We start from the raw sequence: 17,791 nt of genomic DNA, 5'->3' as shown, positions 1-17,791 counted from the left end.
GTCCCTTGCCTAAACCAGAACTCTATAGTTCTGGTAATGCTGCCATGCCTAACTGCGGTTGGATTTTTGTGATAGAGACTACGTAGTACTGGCTGGTGGGTAGACACCAGGGCCCTAAATTACATTCTTTCCTTTTAAAATAGATTTATTTAAGCCAGGCATGGTGACACATACATTTAATCCCAGAACTCTGGAGGCAGATCCCCTGAGACTGGAGTTACAGACAGTTGTGTAAATTGCTGGAGAATTGAACCCTAACTAGGGTCGATCCCCAAACTACCCAGATCTCCTGGATCACACAAACACTCACTCCACAGCCAGATCTAAAGCTCAAAAGTCCCAGGTCCCAAGGTAAGGGGCCACCCAGTCACCTCCTTCCCTCCCGCCCGTCCTCTCCACTCCAGCTCCCTTCCGCCTTCCCGCTTTGCCCAGTCTCTGCCGCAGCGAATCACGCCTGGGCGGTTGGGGGCGGGCTTTACCTGACCGCGTCCTTTGATTGGGCCGCCGAAGGGGCGGGGCGGGGCAGGGCTGTGCTAGGGAGAGCCTAGTGGAGCTCTGGCCTCTGCGCGCCAAGTTTGGGTTTCCCCCGGACGCGGCGTGTCACGTGGTCTGTCCGCTGTCCCAGGGCACGTGTTGGGCTGTTGGGACTGCGTGGCTTGTCCCAGATAGTGCGCCGTGCCTTTCCGGCAGGCGGTGGAGCTCGGGTCGTTCTTCGCGCGCTCTCCAGGAACTCAGCAATCCACCTGCCTCTGCCTCCAGAGTGCTGGGATTAAAGGCGTGTGCCACCACGCTGGCCCTAGCCCCTTCCCTTCTGTAAAGGCCGGAGGACCAGAACCCGCTACCAAGTGAATTGGAGGCCATCGTATACCGCAGGTTGTGACCTTCTCATAAAAATCCACCCTCCTAAGACGAGGTATGTAATGTCTAGTCTTTGCTTTTGTTTTTTGAAGTTCGGATCAAGTAGCACATGCTAGCCTCGAATTAGCCAAGGATGACCTTGAACTTCTGATTGGCCATCATCTCACCAGCGAGAGCCACCACTCCTGGTTTATGGGGTGCTGGGGATGGAACTCCTTGATTTACACGTTAGTGAAGCTTTCTGAGGTTTCTCTCTAGTTGTGTAATCACTACTTTTGATTTAGTAGCATGCCCCTGTATGTCTGCAATGTGTGTTACCCTGATCTCGGAGACTGGTTGGATTGTAGTGTTCTCTTGGCGCATTTGCCTCTGTTTCAAGGTCTGGAAGTTAGGTGGCCCTTGGTTAGCGGAAGCAAGCACAAATGTGTTTCTTTATGTCAGGCAGTTGCTGGACTGGAAACACCAGTTTAGGTTCTCTACAGAATCTATTTTAATTTTTTTCCTTGAGGGAATGTCGAAGGGAGGTGAATAGTTGTGCTACCTGGGGTTCTAGGAAAAACCAAAAGTAAACAAGTTCAGATTTTGGTTCTATTGCATGACTTTAGTTAGGGTAAGTAATAACACATCCTTTGGGAGCAATGTGTGAGACAAGGCCACCATGCCTAGCTCCTACTACAATTTAGAGGCAGTTATAGTAATGAATATGGACTTTGGCAAACCTATAGACCTTTTTAAAAATGCTGCTTGTTTTCAACAGTTAACTAAAAGATGACTATTTGAAGCACATACCTTTAATTCCAGCACTTGGAAGGCAGAGGCAGGTGGATCTACAGAATGAGTTCCAGGACAGCCAGCACTGTTAAACTTAACACAGAGAAATCCTGTCTCAAAACCAAATAGCTGGGAGGCAGCACATGCCTTTAATCCCAGCACTTTTAAACCCAACATTCTGGAGGCAGAGGCAGGTGGATCTCTGTGAATTCAAGGCCAGCCAGGTTTACAAAGCAAATGCCAGGACAACCAGGACTGTTACACAGAGAAATCCTGTCTTGAAAAACCACACACACACCAAACAAACAACAACAAAACACAAGATGGGAAGTTTCAGGGAGAGGAGAGACTGCTGAATTGGGGGTGGGGTGGGGGCAAGAAGGCTACCCTTGCAGCCTCCCTGGAGGGCTTAGGTAAGTGCTACTCATGAAGGCTGTCTTTGGTCCGAAAAGCCATTGCTTGTGGGCCAATGGTAGCAGCAAGTGAGTCTGAGGACGGGAATGGGGGTGCTGGTGGTCCGTACACAGAGGTGGTGATGTTCTTCCTGAGAAGGGACTGAATGCTCCTTGCCTAAGGAAGAGAGGTCTGGCCCTCCAGAGAAGAGGACTCCAGTGGACCTTCATTCGTTCTTGCTGGTTAGGAGCTACTGTTTCCAGCCTTCAGCAGTTAATGATTAATGATGTCCTTTGGGATTCCAGGGACAAAGTACCCGGCCTGGCTGCCGTGGACTCTGGTTCCAATTTGCCAGGGGCCCAGAGAGGTGCTTGGATTATCTGGGTGCTGATCTTGAGAGCAGAAGCTCTTGGGGTCTTTGCATGCATTGCTGAGGTTATTGTAAACCTCTCTTTCCCAGGGTGCTGCTGCTACAGCTGCAGAAACAAAACTGACTTGTGTTTTTCATGTGTGGCATGTATGTGTCTGATGACTCCATGCTTGTGCTAAAATAACATCTACTTGGAAATTCCTAACGAGGAATTTTCTGTTTAAAGATAATTGACCCTTTGTCTACCTCTTCCAGAGAGAGGAGGAGCCCTACTGTTAAGGACTGTTTTGTAGTTTGCCTCTTGGTTTTGTCTCTCTGTCTGGCAGTGCTCATGATTGGCTTCTTCTTCTTTTTTTTTTTTGGTTTTTCAGACTGGCCTCGAACTCAGAGATCCGCCTGCCTCTGCCTCCCCAGCACTCAATTCTTCACCTGTTTTGGCCTTATGTATTCATTATTCGTGTTGATCTGAGGTCCATTTCCACCAGAGGAAACCCCATAAAGGCAGGATCCCCAGTTGGATTTTAACTCTATTTGTGCTTCCATGGAGTCTGAGAGAAATATGTCCAGATGGAGTGAAGAGTGCAGGACTTGATTATAAAATGCTTGCTGCATATGGTAGAACATGCCCATAATCCTAGCATTTGGGGGGTGCAAGAAGGAGTAGTTCAAGGTCATTTCTGGGTACATGCTGAGTCTCAGGCCAACCTGGACCATGTGAGAAAAAAACAACTAAAATGCTGGTGCTGGGCATCTTGGAAGGAATATTTTAGTTGCCTGTGCTTTCTGTTAATTTGTGTGTCTACCCAGAAAAATCTGAGAAGTTGGTAAGTATGGAATGTGTACTGTTTCACAAGAATTTACCAGTTTTCTGCCAGTGGAACTGTTTTAAGTAAAGGGTCCCATTGATCATTTAGACGGATTACTTCTTCCACTGGATACTGTGGGAGATTAGAAAAGACCATTGTCTATCTGGAAGTGCTGGGTTCAGTATAGAACCATCCAAGAAGGCCTTGGAAGAGGAGGCTTTAGGGCAGAGAGCTTTGGAATGAGGGAAATTTGGTCCGAAGTTCAGAAAGGAGCCCCAAGTGAGTTCTAGGGGTTTATGCTCCTGTCTGCTCAAAAAAAAAAAAAAAGCGTATCACCATTCAGGGGAGACTTGCTGGAGTTGATGTTGGGACCCACATGTACTTTCTTCTTGCTTTAGGCAGCTCTGAGCCAGTGCAGCAGCAGCAAACATGGATATTACCCTGTGGTCCTCTCATGAGAAGATGTTGGCACAGCCCCTCAAGGACAGCGATGTCGAGGTGAGACTGTGGCACCTTCACAGGCTTTTACATCGGCAGTCATGTTTAGGTGACTGGGGTTTTTGTTGTTGTTTTGTGGGGATTTTGTTTTGTTTCGGTTTGGGTTTTTGAGCTGGGACGGTGGAACCCAGGACCTCACACGTGTTAGGCAGATGCTCCACGACTGTACTGCACTCCTGGCCTCTAAACTGCTCATTACGATGCAGACGGAAGCTGGTGTGCAGCGTTGTAGAGCACCTGCTCTCCCTCTTACTACTCCAGCACCACCAAGGAGCAGATTGAGAGGCTGTGGCTGATAGTCCTTTGGGAATAAATAAGATATTTCTGAGCTCAGTGCTAGGTGCTCTAGGAAACAGGAAGAAGGTTGGCCCTCCTTTACACTGCCCAGGAACAGACATGCACATATGCCTAAAAGCAAGGTGATTTTATAGTAGTGTTGTTGATATACTTTTTATTCAGTTGTACAGTTCTGTGGTTTTAGCATTCAGTGGTCCTCAATTTACACTTCAGTTATGTTTTAATAAACCCACATAAGTTGCAAATAGGTCAGACTGTACCGAGTCTGCTTCTTGCCTGTCACATACCCAGACTTTGTCAGTGGGGAGCATGATAGCGTATCCCCAGGATAGTCAGGAGTGTATCCTGTCGTGGGCTCGCTGGGCACTGTGGCTTGCTGCCACTGCCCTGGATCAGGAGTGGAATTCAGAATCTGTCTAGCCAAGGAAGGAGACCTGTTCAAAGCTTAAAGTGGTATCTACTTGGTGCCTAGTGCTTTGCCTCTCAAAAGCTGAAGAATTTTATGTCCAGCAGCATCTGTACTCAGTGAAGTGTAGACCATTTTTATACCAGGAATCCATGAGCAACTGCCCCATTCTCCCTCAATTTCCCAACCACAGGCAACCACTAGTGGAGTTTCTATTCCACTGTTTTTGCTAAAACATTTTTTGGAATAAGGTTCGTGGAGATAAGAACTTAGTAAAATGTAAGGGTAAAATTAAAAATTAGTTGAAGGTGGCAGCCACACCTTTAATGCTGGCAGAGAGGCAAGGAGATCACTGAATTAGAAGACAGCCTATGCTATATTCCAGGCTGGCCACGGCACATAGTGAGAACCCATTTCAGCAAACAATAAAAATTAGGCATGATCCTAAGTCATGTTGTTTTGCTCTCTGACTCAGGGTGACCGAGCCTCTGGTCATTCACCTTCACTTCACGTTGTTTTGCTCTCTGACTGAGGCTGATGTTGTTTTGCTCTCTGACTGAGGCTGATGTTTTGATTTCTGTTCCAGAGCCTCTGGTCATCCCACCTTCACTCCCAGATGTTGAGATTATAGACTCTGGCCAGCAGGTCCTATTCATTTTGTTTTAAGTTTATTTTTGTTGCTGTCTTTCTAATTAAACTCTGTACGGCCAAGGGTGAGCTTGAAGCTTCTGATTCTGCCACTTTATGTCCTGAGGACTGAGATTTCAGGCCTGTGCCATCCTTCCCAATTTATTCAATGCTGGGGATCAAACCCAAGGGATTATAAATGTGCTAGATAAGCCCTCTAGCAACTGGGCTACCCTCCAACCCCATGTCTGTTTTCCTCCGATAAGGTTTACAACATTATTAAAAAGGAGAGCAACCGGCAGAGGGTGGGATTGGAGCTGATTGCCTCAGAGAATTTTGCCAGCAGAGCTGTGTTGGAGGCCCTGGGATCTTGCTTAAATAACAAATACTCCGAGGGGTATCCAGGCCAAAGGTGAGTGAATGTTCTTAAAGTCCTGCTTTGATCATTTGTTTTTATTTCTTGTCATGTGGTTCAGGCTGGCCTTGAACCCAATTCTCCTGCCTCAGCCTTCCAAGTGCTATTGTGGTTTTGCAATTCCTGGAGTTCATCTGAGATGTAACTTTTGAAAACTTGTAGCTTCCTGGTTGTAGGGTTGTCTTTCCTTCTTGCTCTGTGACATGACTCTTCCAGCTCTCTGCTTGGATGGGATTTTGTGATCCTTCTCAGAGCAGTCACACTCAACAGTCCCTAGATGAGGCCTTTGTAGACTAGGCTGGCCTTGTCCCTCTGGGTTCAAGTGGTTATAAGCGGGCTTGTCTATGAGAGATGTAGTCGAGGCTCCAGGAAAGGTCATTGTCCTGAGAGAGAAAGCTACAGAGAGTGGCTTGCTCAGAGAACATTTGCATCTAGGAAGTGGGGGAAAAAACCCAAACCCCTGCATTGCAGGCTCAGTATCCTTCCTCTAAAATGCTTACAATCAAAAGTGTTTTTCATAAAATTTTTCTACTTGATTCTTTGCTCAAGAATTCTATATCTGAGACTAGTGATTCAAAACTTGAAACTTTGGGTATTTTGTGAGTCTTACTATGTGAGTCATACAACTTGGTGTGTGGACCAGATTGGCTGCAAACTTGTGTTGCTCCTCCTGCCTCTATTTCTCAAGAGGCTTGCAGGCAGGTACCACTATGCCTGATCTTTTTTATTGTTTTTGGTGGTGTTTGCTGGGAGTTGAATTTAGGACCTCATGAACACTAGGCAAGTCTCCTGCCACTGGCTTAGATACTCACCACACTGAAACCAGTTTGTTGAGACAATCCAGAATCTCACCTCACTACATAGTATAAGCTGGGTCCTCTATCTGTCTGTCTATCTATCTATCTATCTATCTATCTATCTATCTATCTATCTATCTATCTATCAATCACAGCCATTATAAGGCAAAGAAAATATAGAAAGTTGACAGTGGTTTTTGCACATGTTTGTTCCAATGGAAACAGGAAAAAGGGAGGCCTCCAAAGAATACAATACATTCTGAGGTACCCTTGTTTCTTTTCCTTCTCTTCCTTTTATTCTTGGGACAGAGTCTTTGTATATAGCACCAGCCAGCTTGGAACCCCTCCTGCTTCAGCCTGCCAAGTATTGCTTAAAGGTTGCACCACCAGGATTCACTCCCCCCCCACCATATTCTACTCACCCTTGGCATCTTTGGCCTCTGCTAGGCCCAGAGACTGGGCCCAAGGTGGATGTGGACCTTGCTTCTCTTTACAGGTATTATGGTGGGACCGAGTTCATTGATGAGCTGGAGATACTGTGTCAGAAGCGTGCATTGCAGGCCTATCATCTGGATCCTCAGTGCTGGGGAGTCAATGTCCAGCCTTATTCAGGTGATCGTTGCATCCACATAGACCCTGGGTAGCTCTGTAGGTCTCACTCTATGGTGTTACAGCCACCAAGTCAAGTCCTACAAAAAGCTTCTCATAAGTAAATAGAGACAAGCCAAGGAATATGTACATCCATCTCTATTGCCCTTGGACATACTTAGCTCTGCACTCCCCTCCCAAGGAACATTCTGCACTGGAACTTGAGATCAGCGGGACTAGGACATTACTTTCTAAGGCTCAGGAAATTCATAGTGATAGCCTGCTGAGTGATTGTCTAATAGCCAAACTCCTGGATGCCACTTTGTGTCTCGTGGTAGAAATATTCATGACCTCCTTGTCCCTGTTTCAGGCTCCCCTGCAAACTTTGCTGTGTATACTGCCCTGGTTGAGCCCCATGGACGTATCATGGGCTTAGACCTGCCTGATGGAGGTCATTTGACTCATGGCTTCATGACAGACAAGAAGAAAATCTCTGCTACATCTATCTTCTTTGAATCTATGCCATATAAGGTAGGGGGTGTCTCCTCAGAGCTTTCCTTATGGGTTGGCACCCACAGGAATAAGTCATTTCATTTACACATCACTGCTGCAGCCCCTTCTACTAGATCTCCCCTCCTTGCTCCAAGGATTCTTCAGGCTCTTGGCACACTGGGGACAACAAGGGAGGGGGAGTTAAGATTTGGGCCAAAGCTATGACATGATGGAAGCTATGACGGAGAAAGGATCAGATAACCAGACTCCTAGCAGCAGCTGGTGCCACCAGTCTGCCCTCACCAAGATCAAGATCAGCAAGCGCTAGAGTGGTAATGTCCCCATCTCTAGCTTTAGCATCAATACTAGCAGCTTCTTGGTGGTATGTTTTGGTTGTATGGCTATTTGTCTGTGTGTGTGTGTGTGTGTGTGTGTGTGTGTGTGTGTGTGTGTGTGTGTGTGTGTATCTGATGCCTGAAGAGGTCAGAAAAGGGTGTCATATTTCCTGGAACTCTTGAGTTACAGACAGTTGTGTGCATGTGTGTGGGTGCTAGGAACTGAATCTGGGTCCTCTACAAGAACAGCAAATGCTTGTGTCTGCTGAAGCATTTCTGCAGCCCTTGTCTTTATTATTTTGGTTAGTTGGTGTCTTACTCTGTAACTCAGACTGACTTTGAACTCATGACAATCCTTCTGCCTCAGCCAGTAGCTGAGATTATAGGCTTGACTGTGCCTTTCTCATTTCCTGGGCTTTTTGTTCTGTAACATGGTTCAGTATCCAGGGCTGAGACACCCCTTTATCCTGAGACCCCTCTGAAGGCTCCCAAGTCTGTGTGATAGTTGGCCTTTTATACCTTTGTGCAGGCTAAATCCAGTGCCCTGCCCTGGTCTGTGTTGTGGCAGGTTGAATTGGTTCAGATGGGTGAGCAGGGGTCACTGTGTGACCGGAGGGAGTGGCCAAGCCTGTGTGTTCCTGCTCCCGACAGGTGCACCCAGACACTGGCTACATCAACTATGACCAGCTGGAGGAGAATGCCAGCCTCTTTCATCCGAAGCTGATCATCGCAGGTGAGCTGCAAGTGGGGAGCAGCCTGGTTCCTGGGCAGGGCTCTGCGTCCTACAAAGAAGGATGATAGATACCCCATCCTCCAGCTCACTGTGCGGAGCTCAGGACTTGAGACTTACTCTGTCTTTTAACACTTCAGCCGGACTGCTGCCATCTTCATGAAGTCAGCTGTGTCTGCTTTCAAGGGTCCATCTTAGTTGAGTCTGTGGTCAGCTGACATTTGCCCTCCTACAAGGAGGGAGCCAGAAGGGCCATTGAACCCTCACCTGAGTGTCATGCCACTTCTCCCAGCTATCTGCAGTTCTGCCCAGTGCACATGGCCTCCATAAGGGGCTAGAGTAGATACTGGGGGAAGGGAGCCTTCTTATTCTGTTACTCTCAGACAAGACTTTTTTTTTTTTTGGTTTTTCGAGACAGGGTTTCTCTGTAGCTTTGGAGGCTGTCCTGGAACTCACTTTGTAGACCAGGCTGGCCTCGAACTCACAGAGATCCGCCTGCCTCTGCCTCCCGAGTGCTGGGATTAAAGGCGTGCGCCACCAACGTCCGGCCAGACAAGACTTTTTAACAGCTTGCCATCAATAGTGCTTGGTGGGTCAGTGCTTCAAGCCTTAGGCTTTTCTTTCTTTTGTTTTTGTGTGTCCTGTGTGTGTCGTCTGTCGTTCCGTCCATTCCCCGTGTCCCCACCCCATCCCACATCCCCATTACACACACACACACACACACACACACACACACACACACACACACCCTGCTGCCCTGGAACTCTGTAGACCACAAAGATCCGCCTACCTCTGCCTCTGCCTCCTAAGTGCTGGGATTAAAGGCGGGCGTGCACCACCAATGTCCGGCTGCTTTTCTTTTCTTTTCTTTTCTTTTTTTTTTTTTTTTTTTTTGGTTTTACGAGACAGGGTTTCTCTGTTTTGTTTTGGAGGTTGTTGGTCCAGCAGCCCGGCCTCGGACTCACAGAGATGCGCCTGCCTCTGCTTCCCGGGTGCTGGGATTAAAGGCGTGCGCCACTGCCACCTGGCCCCGGCTGCTTTTCTTTTTCTTTTTTCTTTTTTTTTCTTTTTTTTTTTTTTTTTTTTTTTTGGTTTTTACGAGGCAGGGTTTCTCTGTATTGTTTTGGAGGCTATCAGTCCAGCCCAGCCTCGAACTCACAGAGATCCGCCTGCCTCTGCCTCCCGAGTGCTGAGATTACAGGCGTGCGCCGCCACCACCTGGCTCGGCTGCTTTTCTTAACATGTATAAAAACACAGGGGTGGTTTATTTTGTTTGATTGGTTGATTGTTTTGAAATAATTTCATTGTGTAGTCCAGGCTGATCTCAAACTGGGATATCCACTGGCTCTGCCTTCCAAGTGCCGGGATTAAAGGCATGTACTGCCACAAGTAGCTCAAGGATGGTTATAGGGCACATTGCACATCTCTCCTCAAAGACCAGGGGTGGATCTCCTTTCAGATCTGTGCATCAGCTACCTCAGCTACCCTGGGCATCTTTGACACTACCATGTTGTCTTCTCTGTTTCAGGGACCAGCTGCTACTCTCGGAACCTGGACTATGCACGTTTGCGAAAGATTGCTGATAATAACGGGGCATATCTCATGGCAGACATGGCACACATCAGTGGGCTGGTAGCAGCTGGTGTGGTGCCCTCCCCTTTTGAACACTGCCACGTGGTGACCACCACAACCCACAAGACCCTAAGAGGCTGCCGTGCTGGTATGATATTCTACAGAAAGGGTAAGTTCCGCGTGCTGGGACAGGCAAAGGACGGGCTAACTTCCGCGTGTGGAAGAATCTGGGAAAACTCTGGACTGTAACTTCTGGAAAGGATCAGGACTCTGTACCTTGAAGAGCTCATCAGGAAAGAGTAGTGGTGGGCATGGTAAGAAGCCCCAAGCCATAGTTCTGGCCTCAGTGAAAGTCCTGCTCATCTGACCCTCCACACAGGAGGAAGGTTGGAGCAGCTCCAGAATGGCTATTTTGATGAACTTGTTATGATCTAGTATATTTGTCAAAGAGAATGCTTTTTTTTTTAAAAATGCTATTATTAGTGGGAGTACTCACATGCCAAAATGTGGAGGTCAGAAGACAACTTTTGGGAGTTGTTTCTCCTTCCATTGTGGGATCCAGGGATTGAACTCAAGTTGACAAATTTGTACATCAAGCCCTTTATCTGCTGAGCCATCTCCATACCCTCATAAGGAAAGGCTAGTGTGGTGCTAAGTACCTATAATTCCAGCTTTTAAGATTAAACAGGAATTTGAAGTCAGCCTGAGACTTTGTCGAAGAAAGGATGGAGGGTGACAGTGAGACTAACATTGACACTCAACAATATTAAGCTATAAAATATTGATACAGGAAGCATGGCATAGTGGTATGCAGGCATATCTAATCCCAGCACTTGGAAGGCATAGGCAGGAGACAGCTGAAAGTTTAGGGGGCAGCCTGACTATTGAAGTTAAGTTCTACATCTGTCAGGGCTAGGTAATTCATACTTATGTTTCATGCATAAAACAAAAACAAATAACCTCTGTATAAGTTTCATCGTTTTCGTAAGGTCTTTCTCTTCCCACTACCTCTGCATATATTTCCCTTATTCTCTAGCTGCTACAGGGCTGAAAGTCATGTCAATAGTTATGTAGATATAGCCTTGGAGAAGCAGATAAACTAGCCCGCCAGTGTGTCTTACCCTGGTGGCATCTTATTGCTTTAGCCCACCCCACCCTATTGAGGGCAAGTCCTAGTCAGGTCCCTCCTCAGTCTCCTGGGTCCTCTGGCCTCTGAGGACCTTTGTCAGCTTGCTTGGTGTGGAGTTGTTGGGCTTGTTTTTTTGTTTGCTTGTTTTGGTTTTGAAACAGGGTTACATTCTTAGCACAATCCTCCTGTCTCAGCCTCTCAAGTGATCAGATTATAGGTGTGAGGCACAAGCTAGGTTCCTGGGTTGGTGTTTGAGTCACCTGACACAGAGACCTTTGGTGTGTCTAGTGTGTGCAGTGGAATTTGTTGACGCTCAGCCAGTCAAAGTAGATCTGGCCTCTTTGCTGCTATGTCATCTTGGGCCACAGGCAGCCTCTCTCTCCTCATCTCTAGAGCAGAGTGCTGCAGTAGCACCCCTGCTTCCAGACGGTTTGAGGGTTCAGTGAGTTGTAGGAGACACTTACCATTGAATAGGAATTATCTTTACCGTTAACTTCTACTCATGAGTAGTCATCTGTGCATTACTGCCCTCATACTGTCTCTGTCACTTTCCGCACAAGCCCAGTGACTGAGTTTAATCCCCAGAATCCACATAAAGGTGGAAAGGAAGTAAAGAACCAAAGTTGCCCTCTGACCTTTACCATGGTACTTGCCATAGTACATGTGTGTCCACACACATATCATGCCCATACACAATAATAGATTTATTTTTATTTTTGAAAGAGGGTTTCTGTGAAGCCCTGGCTGCTTTTGAACTTGCTCTGCAGACCAGGCTGGCCTCAAATTCAGTGATCCTCCTGAATGCTGAGATTAAAGGTGTATACCCTATGCCCTTGGTAGAGTTGTGTTTTTTTAATTAAGGAAAAAGAGGGCCAACCATGGTGGCCCATTCCTTTAATCCCAGCCCTTGGGAGCAGGCGAATCTCTTAAGTTTGAAGTCAGTCTGGTCTACATAGCGAGTTCTAGGCTAGCCAAGACTAAAAAGCAAGACTGTCTCAAAAGGTCCATCTGCAGGGACCCTTTCTCTAGCATTGTAAAACAGCTTTCACTACAAACATTCCAAGTTGAGGTGGGACTGATTGTACACACCAGTTTGACTGTGAGGCAGAGGAAACCGGTCTGTCTGTTAACATTGTAATTTCTTTACCAGGTGTGCGGAGTGTGGACCCCAAGACTGGCAAAGAGATTCATTATGAGCTGGAGTCACTCATCAACTCTGCTGTGTTCCCAGGCCTACAGGGGGGCCCCCACAACCATGCCATTGCGGGTAATTCACCAAGTCTATTGTAGAGCCCTTGGATTGCTCACTAGCCATCACAGCCCCATGAAGTCTGTGTCTCCCATCCTGCCTGTTCTCCAAAGATGTTCCTGAACTTGCACACTGGAGAAGGAACTTGGGAGAAAATGTCTGTACAGCAAGAAGGGAGGTAGTTAGAAGTGGCACGAGGTGAGGACAGAACAGAAGTGTCTGTCCCACTCAGATCCGGCCACCCTTCAGCTACACTCTGCAACTGAAAGATGCATGTGGCCAGCATGAAGAAAAGGAGGGCCCAATCCTATGGGACAAGCTGCTACTCTTCCATTAGCCCCACACCTGTAGGCTCCCACTTTATAACTCTTGTACCTTGAGCCCTGGCTACAGGGGTAACTCCAGGATTCTGTGTGAACCCTACAGGCTCTCTTCTTTTTCCCTCAATTTGGACAGATGGCTTATGGATAACCTATAATAGTGTGAATCATCTTACTGTCATTTTGGCAGGGACAGTGGCACTTGCTTGTACTGAGGCACTCAGGACAAGGAGGGATATCTCAGGCAAGACATCAGTGTACAGCATGGGGGGCTCGAGAGTAGCTTAACAGTTAAGAGCACTGGCTGCTTTTCCATAGGACCTGATTGAGTTTCCAGCATCCGTAGGGGGTTCACAATCATCTGTTACCTCCAGTTCCAGGGAATCCATTACCCTCTTCTGGTTGCTGCAGGCACCAGGCATGCAAGTGATGCAGACAAAGCATGCAAGCTAAACACTCATACACATTAAGGGGGGGGATGGTGGCACATGCCTTTAATCCTAGCATTGGGGAGGAAGAGGCAGACAGATCTTGCAGTTTAGCCTAACACAGCACATTGGTGAAGCACAGAGGATGCCAGAGATGTGGGGCATGGGATGCAGTGGGCAGGTATTCAGATTTCCCTACTGTGCTTGTATGCTTAGCTCTCATAATCCCTGCTAGCCAAAATGTTGGTCATGCTAGTCCCAAGTGTTTCCACCAGCAGACATGGCGGCTCCATACCAGGGCTTAAGTGTGTGCATTTTGCGTGGTGCTCTACTTCTTGTCTCTTATAGTCAAACAGCCCACAAGAATAATTAAAAGGGTGTCAGTGCACTAAGTGGTGAGGGGGCAAGCAGATCATTCCTTCTGGGATACAGCTCAGAATGCTGCGTTACATCACACAAGGCACTGACTTTGTTCATCCAGAGATTCATTTACATATATCAGGCATGAAATAGACTAAATCCATCCTTGTGGTAATCAGATTACCACTGGGCTTTCATCCCTGGAGTTAAGATCACCTCCAAAGCAGTCCTGGGGTGTGGCTTCAGTAACGTCTGCAGAGAGGGTGGCAGGATAATTATGGGGCTAAAACAATGTGGGGGTGTAGCACAACTATAATCCTGGGTTCTATCCCTAGCATTGTCAAAGAACAGAAGTATGTAATTGGGCACATGGGGGAGGGGTGTAATAATTTGGACACTGGATTCCTTGAAAACAAGGTCTGCTCCTGAGTCACCACCTGTCTTTAAATCTGTCTCCTTGTCCAGGTGTTGCTGTGGCCCTGAAGCAAGCCATGACTACAGAATTCAAAATCTACCAGCTCCAGGTGTTGGCCAACTGCAGGGCTCTGTCTGAGGCCCTCACAGAGCTAGGCTACAATATAGTCACAGGTACCCTAATGCACAAAGTTCTGGGCTGACCTCTCTTGGGTAGGAATATTCAAGTCTTGAATCTTGGTTCATCTAGTCAGGGTGTGGTCTGCCACCACTGCCATGACTTGCCATCTCAGAGCACACCCTCAGCTGTCGGTCTGTCCCTTCTATGTGCCTTAGTAGCTACTACCTGACACCCAATTTGGGGACTCTGGGAAGACTCACCTGAGAGATGTCAGGTTATAGCTGTCACCCACTTGGAGGTGGCAGAGCCAGCATCCTTCCATTTGGTGATAGCTCACACCATCCATGAGGCCAGGGCACAGTAGGCTCTCCCTGGTCCTGTCAAGTATTGGGTATGAAATATGATTCTCATAACAGCCTTGTGACCCAGGCTCCTGGGGTTCCAGTGTGTCAGTTGATGGAAGTGGACTGCAGACTTAAGCTGAGTCTTTGAAATCATCCTGGCAGCACAGCCTGGGGTTAAAGTGAGACAATGGTCTTCCAGGACCACACATGGTTTAAGGAAAGTTCAAAGTGGAAAGACTTGGAGAATTAGGATCTTCTTCATGACCTCAGGCTTGGTCCAGAAAATTCTATCACTGCCCTCATCTGTTAGCCAGCTGTCTCTAACAAGTGCCCCCAGAGGCCGGGCGTTGGTGGCGCACGCCTTTAATCCCAGCACTCGGGAGGCAGAGGCAGGCCTGGTCTACAGAGTGAGTTCCAGGACAGCCTCCAAAACAATACAGAGAAACCCTGTCTCGAAAAACCAAAAAAAAAAAAAAAAAAAAAAAAAACCAAGTGCCCCCAGATAATCAGTTTAACACAAAGACAGACTAGGCTCACTTTTGGAGTAACTGGTCTAGTCCACAGTTGATTAACCCAATTAGCCCTTTTGCTCTTGGGCAGGTACATCAAGGTAGGAGCTTGTGGAGTACAGCCATTTAACTCACAGCCAGGAAACAAGAAAGAGAAGAAGGGGCTGAGATCCTACAGTCCTCAAGTGATCTAAGGCCTACTAAGCCTGTCTTTTGGGGTAGAGGGGTATCTTTTCATTATACAGTCCAGGCTGGCCTCCATTTCCAGAATGCTGGGTATGCTGTAGGCATACAGCACATTGCCCAGCATCAGGCCAATCTATCACAGGTTCTATCACCTTTTGATAATGCTGAGGTCAAGAGCAAGCCTTTTACACCATGAACTTTTAGGGAGCCCTTGAGATCTGAATCTTAGCATTATCTGTGTCACTGATAGGTGTCTCCTTTGAAATCTGAAGGATTTGAGCACAAGCCAGATGCCTAAAAAGTTCTGGATTAGAATTTTTGTGTTAGGAATGTTTAATCAATAAGGTCTAGCAAATATTCTAAAATGTGTAAAAACTCAGATCTCCAAACACTGCTTCTAGTCTTGAGCATTTTGATGTAGGATCTTCAGTCTGTTTTACCAGCCTCATAGGGTTTGGAACAAAAGCCTCCTAACTTGTGGTCATTACCCCATCTACATAATTAAATGAACCCCTACTAAGTCCTCTGGTGCTACTTTTTGTTGTTGTTTTGGTTTTGAGATAAAGGTCTCACTATGAGGTCTTGGCCTCCAACTCATGAGATCACTTGCCTCTGCCCGAGGGCTGGGATTGATTGAAAGTGTGTATCCATGCCTGTTCTAGAAGGGGGCCTCTTAAAATAGCTTCAGAAAGGCTGGGGTGTGGTTCAGTGGTAGAGCATTTACCTAGAGTCATTTGTTACAGAATATGAAAAACTGAGTGCTCTTCAGCCTGTGTGGGTCTCTACCATATGGCACAGGCAGTGTGGGGTAGAGAAACTGCTGGATGTTTTCAGCCAGAAGTTTCCATACTGCTTGGTGTGGTCAACCTTCTACATCCCATTTTATCCAATGTTGTTTCCAGGTGGTTCTGATAATCACTTGATCCTAGTGGATCTCCGTTCTAAGGGTACCGATGGTGGAAGGGCCGAGAAGGTACTAGAAGCCTGTTCTATCGCCTGCAACAAGAATACCTGCCCAGGTGAGACTCCTCTATGATTTTCTTCCACAGCCCTCCTACCTGCATTTCTGTCAGCCAGTGTTTCAGGTGATGAAAGGATTCAGCTTGGGAGACAGACCATGGTGGGGGGAGAGCCGAAAGGAAAAGGCAGATTGAGTGCCACAGCTGGTGAGAGAGGCAGGGACTCTAAAACAAGTAGCATTTCTCTGTCAGACCCAGAGCCACACCAGAGGACTGCTTTTCACAGGTTAATACAGTGGCCCATATGCTTCTCAGACCCTAGTTGTTAAGTCAGTTGCCTCCTTGCTAGATCAAGCTGGAATCCACAGACCAGAATCTTTGTCCAACCGTTTTTTTGAAATTATGGGCCCAGTGGTGTCTTTGGCACAGCTCAGTACATTGTTTGTCTCAAAGGCGACCGGAGTGCATTACGGCCCAGTGGATTGCGACTGGGCACCCCAGCATTGACATCCCGTGGACTTTTGGAAGAAGATTTCAAAAAAGTTGCACATTTTATCCACAGAGGTAAGGGTGAGGTGTTGGAAGTTCAAATGTCTTGCTTGTGTATGTAGTTTCGTGTGGTTTAATAGCTAAGACCCAGCCATTGGTGAAAACTGGTCTATAGATCCCTCTTATTTGAGGTCTATAAATGTGTATCACCAAGGGACACGTTCCACAATCACCTGGGGGAACATTGACACCTATGAGTTACAGCAGGATACACGGCAGCCCACATGGCACTGCACTGTCTTTTGCACAGGGATAGAGCTGACTCTGCAGATTCAGAACGACATGCCTGTGAAGGCCACCCTGAAAGAGTTCAAGGAGAAATTGTCGGGGGATGAGAAGTACCAGAGTGCTGTGAGGACTCTGCGGGAAGATGTGGAGAGTTTTGCTTCCAGCTTCTCCCTGCCTGGCCTGCCTGACGTCTGACAGAGCTAGCACAGCCAGCATCTACCACGAGGGTAGCACTGCTCCAGGACCACGTGTCCTCTCTACTACCAAGCTGGCCTGTAGCAGCCCTGAGTCTACACTGTGCTTCAGAGGGTGTTTCTGACAGGCTGATCTCCTAAAGAAAATTTGAAACTTCACTTCTCAGCAGCTGTATATAATGAACTAGTCTGGAAAAAAAGCACTGTGTAACCATTTGATCTCACTTATTGATTTCAGTATGAGGCAGAGCTATTAAAAATTCCAGAATCCTTCTTTCTCCTTTTTCAGTGGGCCCTGTGGCAGGTAAGGAAATGTTCAGGTTCACTCTTGTGTTTTCAATTCTTCCTATTCTGTCGTTAAGTAGAATGCCAGAGGAGCACTGAGTTTTCTGCTCTGAGCTTGAGATTTTATATATAAGTATATGTATTATAAGTACATAAGCAAGAGTTAGTGTCAGGTACTGGAAAGATGGCTCAGCTGCTCTTCCAGAGGGACCCTGATCTCCAGCACCCACATGACGGATCCCAGTCATCTGTAATTGTGGTTCCAGAGGATCCAACACCTACTGGCTTCTGAGAGTACCAGGCAAACATGAGGTGCAGACATACATACAGGCAAAATAGCAATACATGTAACATTTGTTTAAAAAAAATTACTGTCAGCAGTTTGAAATGTTATAGAAGGGCTAGGGGTGTCACTTAGAGGTACTGTACATACACAGTCTGATAATGTCCTTGATTCATGCCTAGGACACAAACAGCCTTGTAGAACTGGTGTCTCTGTGGAAGTGCAAACCTCTTTCTGGTTTGAGAATCAGCAGAGGTTTCCAAAGGCTTTGTATTCTA

General features: G+C 47.1%; 1 protein-coding gene across 1 annotated transcript; it reads left to right on the top strand.

Annotated features, from left to right (window-relative positions):
• The first annotated feature begins 582 nt into the window (after positions 1-582).
• Positions 583-17,215, top strand: Shmt1 (serine hydroxymethyltransferase 1). The gene is made up of 12 exons (XM_005067664.4): positions 583-913; positions 3,597-3,696; positions 5,293-5,438; positions 6,735-6,850; positions 7,197-7,357; positions 8,305-8,386; positions 9,912-10,124; positions 12,235-12,351; positions 13,907-14,029; positions 15,918-16,034; positions 16,428-16,538; positions 16,774-17,215. The coding sequence occupies exons 2-12, from the start codon at positions 3,628-3,630 to the stop codon at positions 16,944-16,946; spliced, it is 1,428 nt and encodes a 475-aa protein (XP_005067721.1). The 5' UTR covers positions 583-913; positions 3,597-3,627; the 3' UTR covers positions 16,947-17,215.
• Positions 17,216-17,791: the final 576 nt, after the last annotated feature.

The sequence above is a fragment of the Mesocricetus auratus genome, unplaced genomic scaffold, assembly GCF_017639785.1.
Source record: "Mesocricetus auratus isolate SY011 unplaced genomic scaffold, BCM_Maur_2.0 Super-Scaffold_100007, whole genome shotgun sequence".
NCBI lineage: Eukaryota > Metazoa > Chordata > Mammalia > Rodentia > Cricetidae > Mesocricetus > Mesocricetus auratus.
This window is presented reverse-complemented; position numbering and strand designations above follow the sequence as displayed.

Excerpts from the sequence above, each read along its gene's own strand:
- Shmt1 (XM_005067664.4), top strand. The coding sequence starts at position 3,628 with ATGGATATTACCCTGTGGTCCTCTCATGAGAAGATGTTGGCACAGCCC. Across the intron at positions 12,352-13,906 it reads CCACAACCATGCCATTGCGG|GTGTTGCTGTGGCCCTGAAG; the intron begins GTAATTCACCAA and ends CTCCTTGTCCAG. Across the intron at positions 14,030-15,917 it reads AGGCTACAATATAGTCACAG|GTGGTTCTGATAATCACTTG; the intron begins GTACCCTAATGC and ends TGTTGTTTCCAG.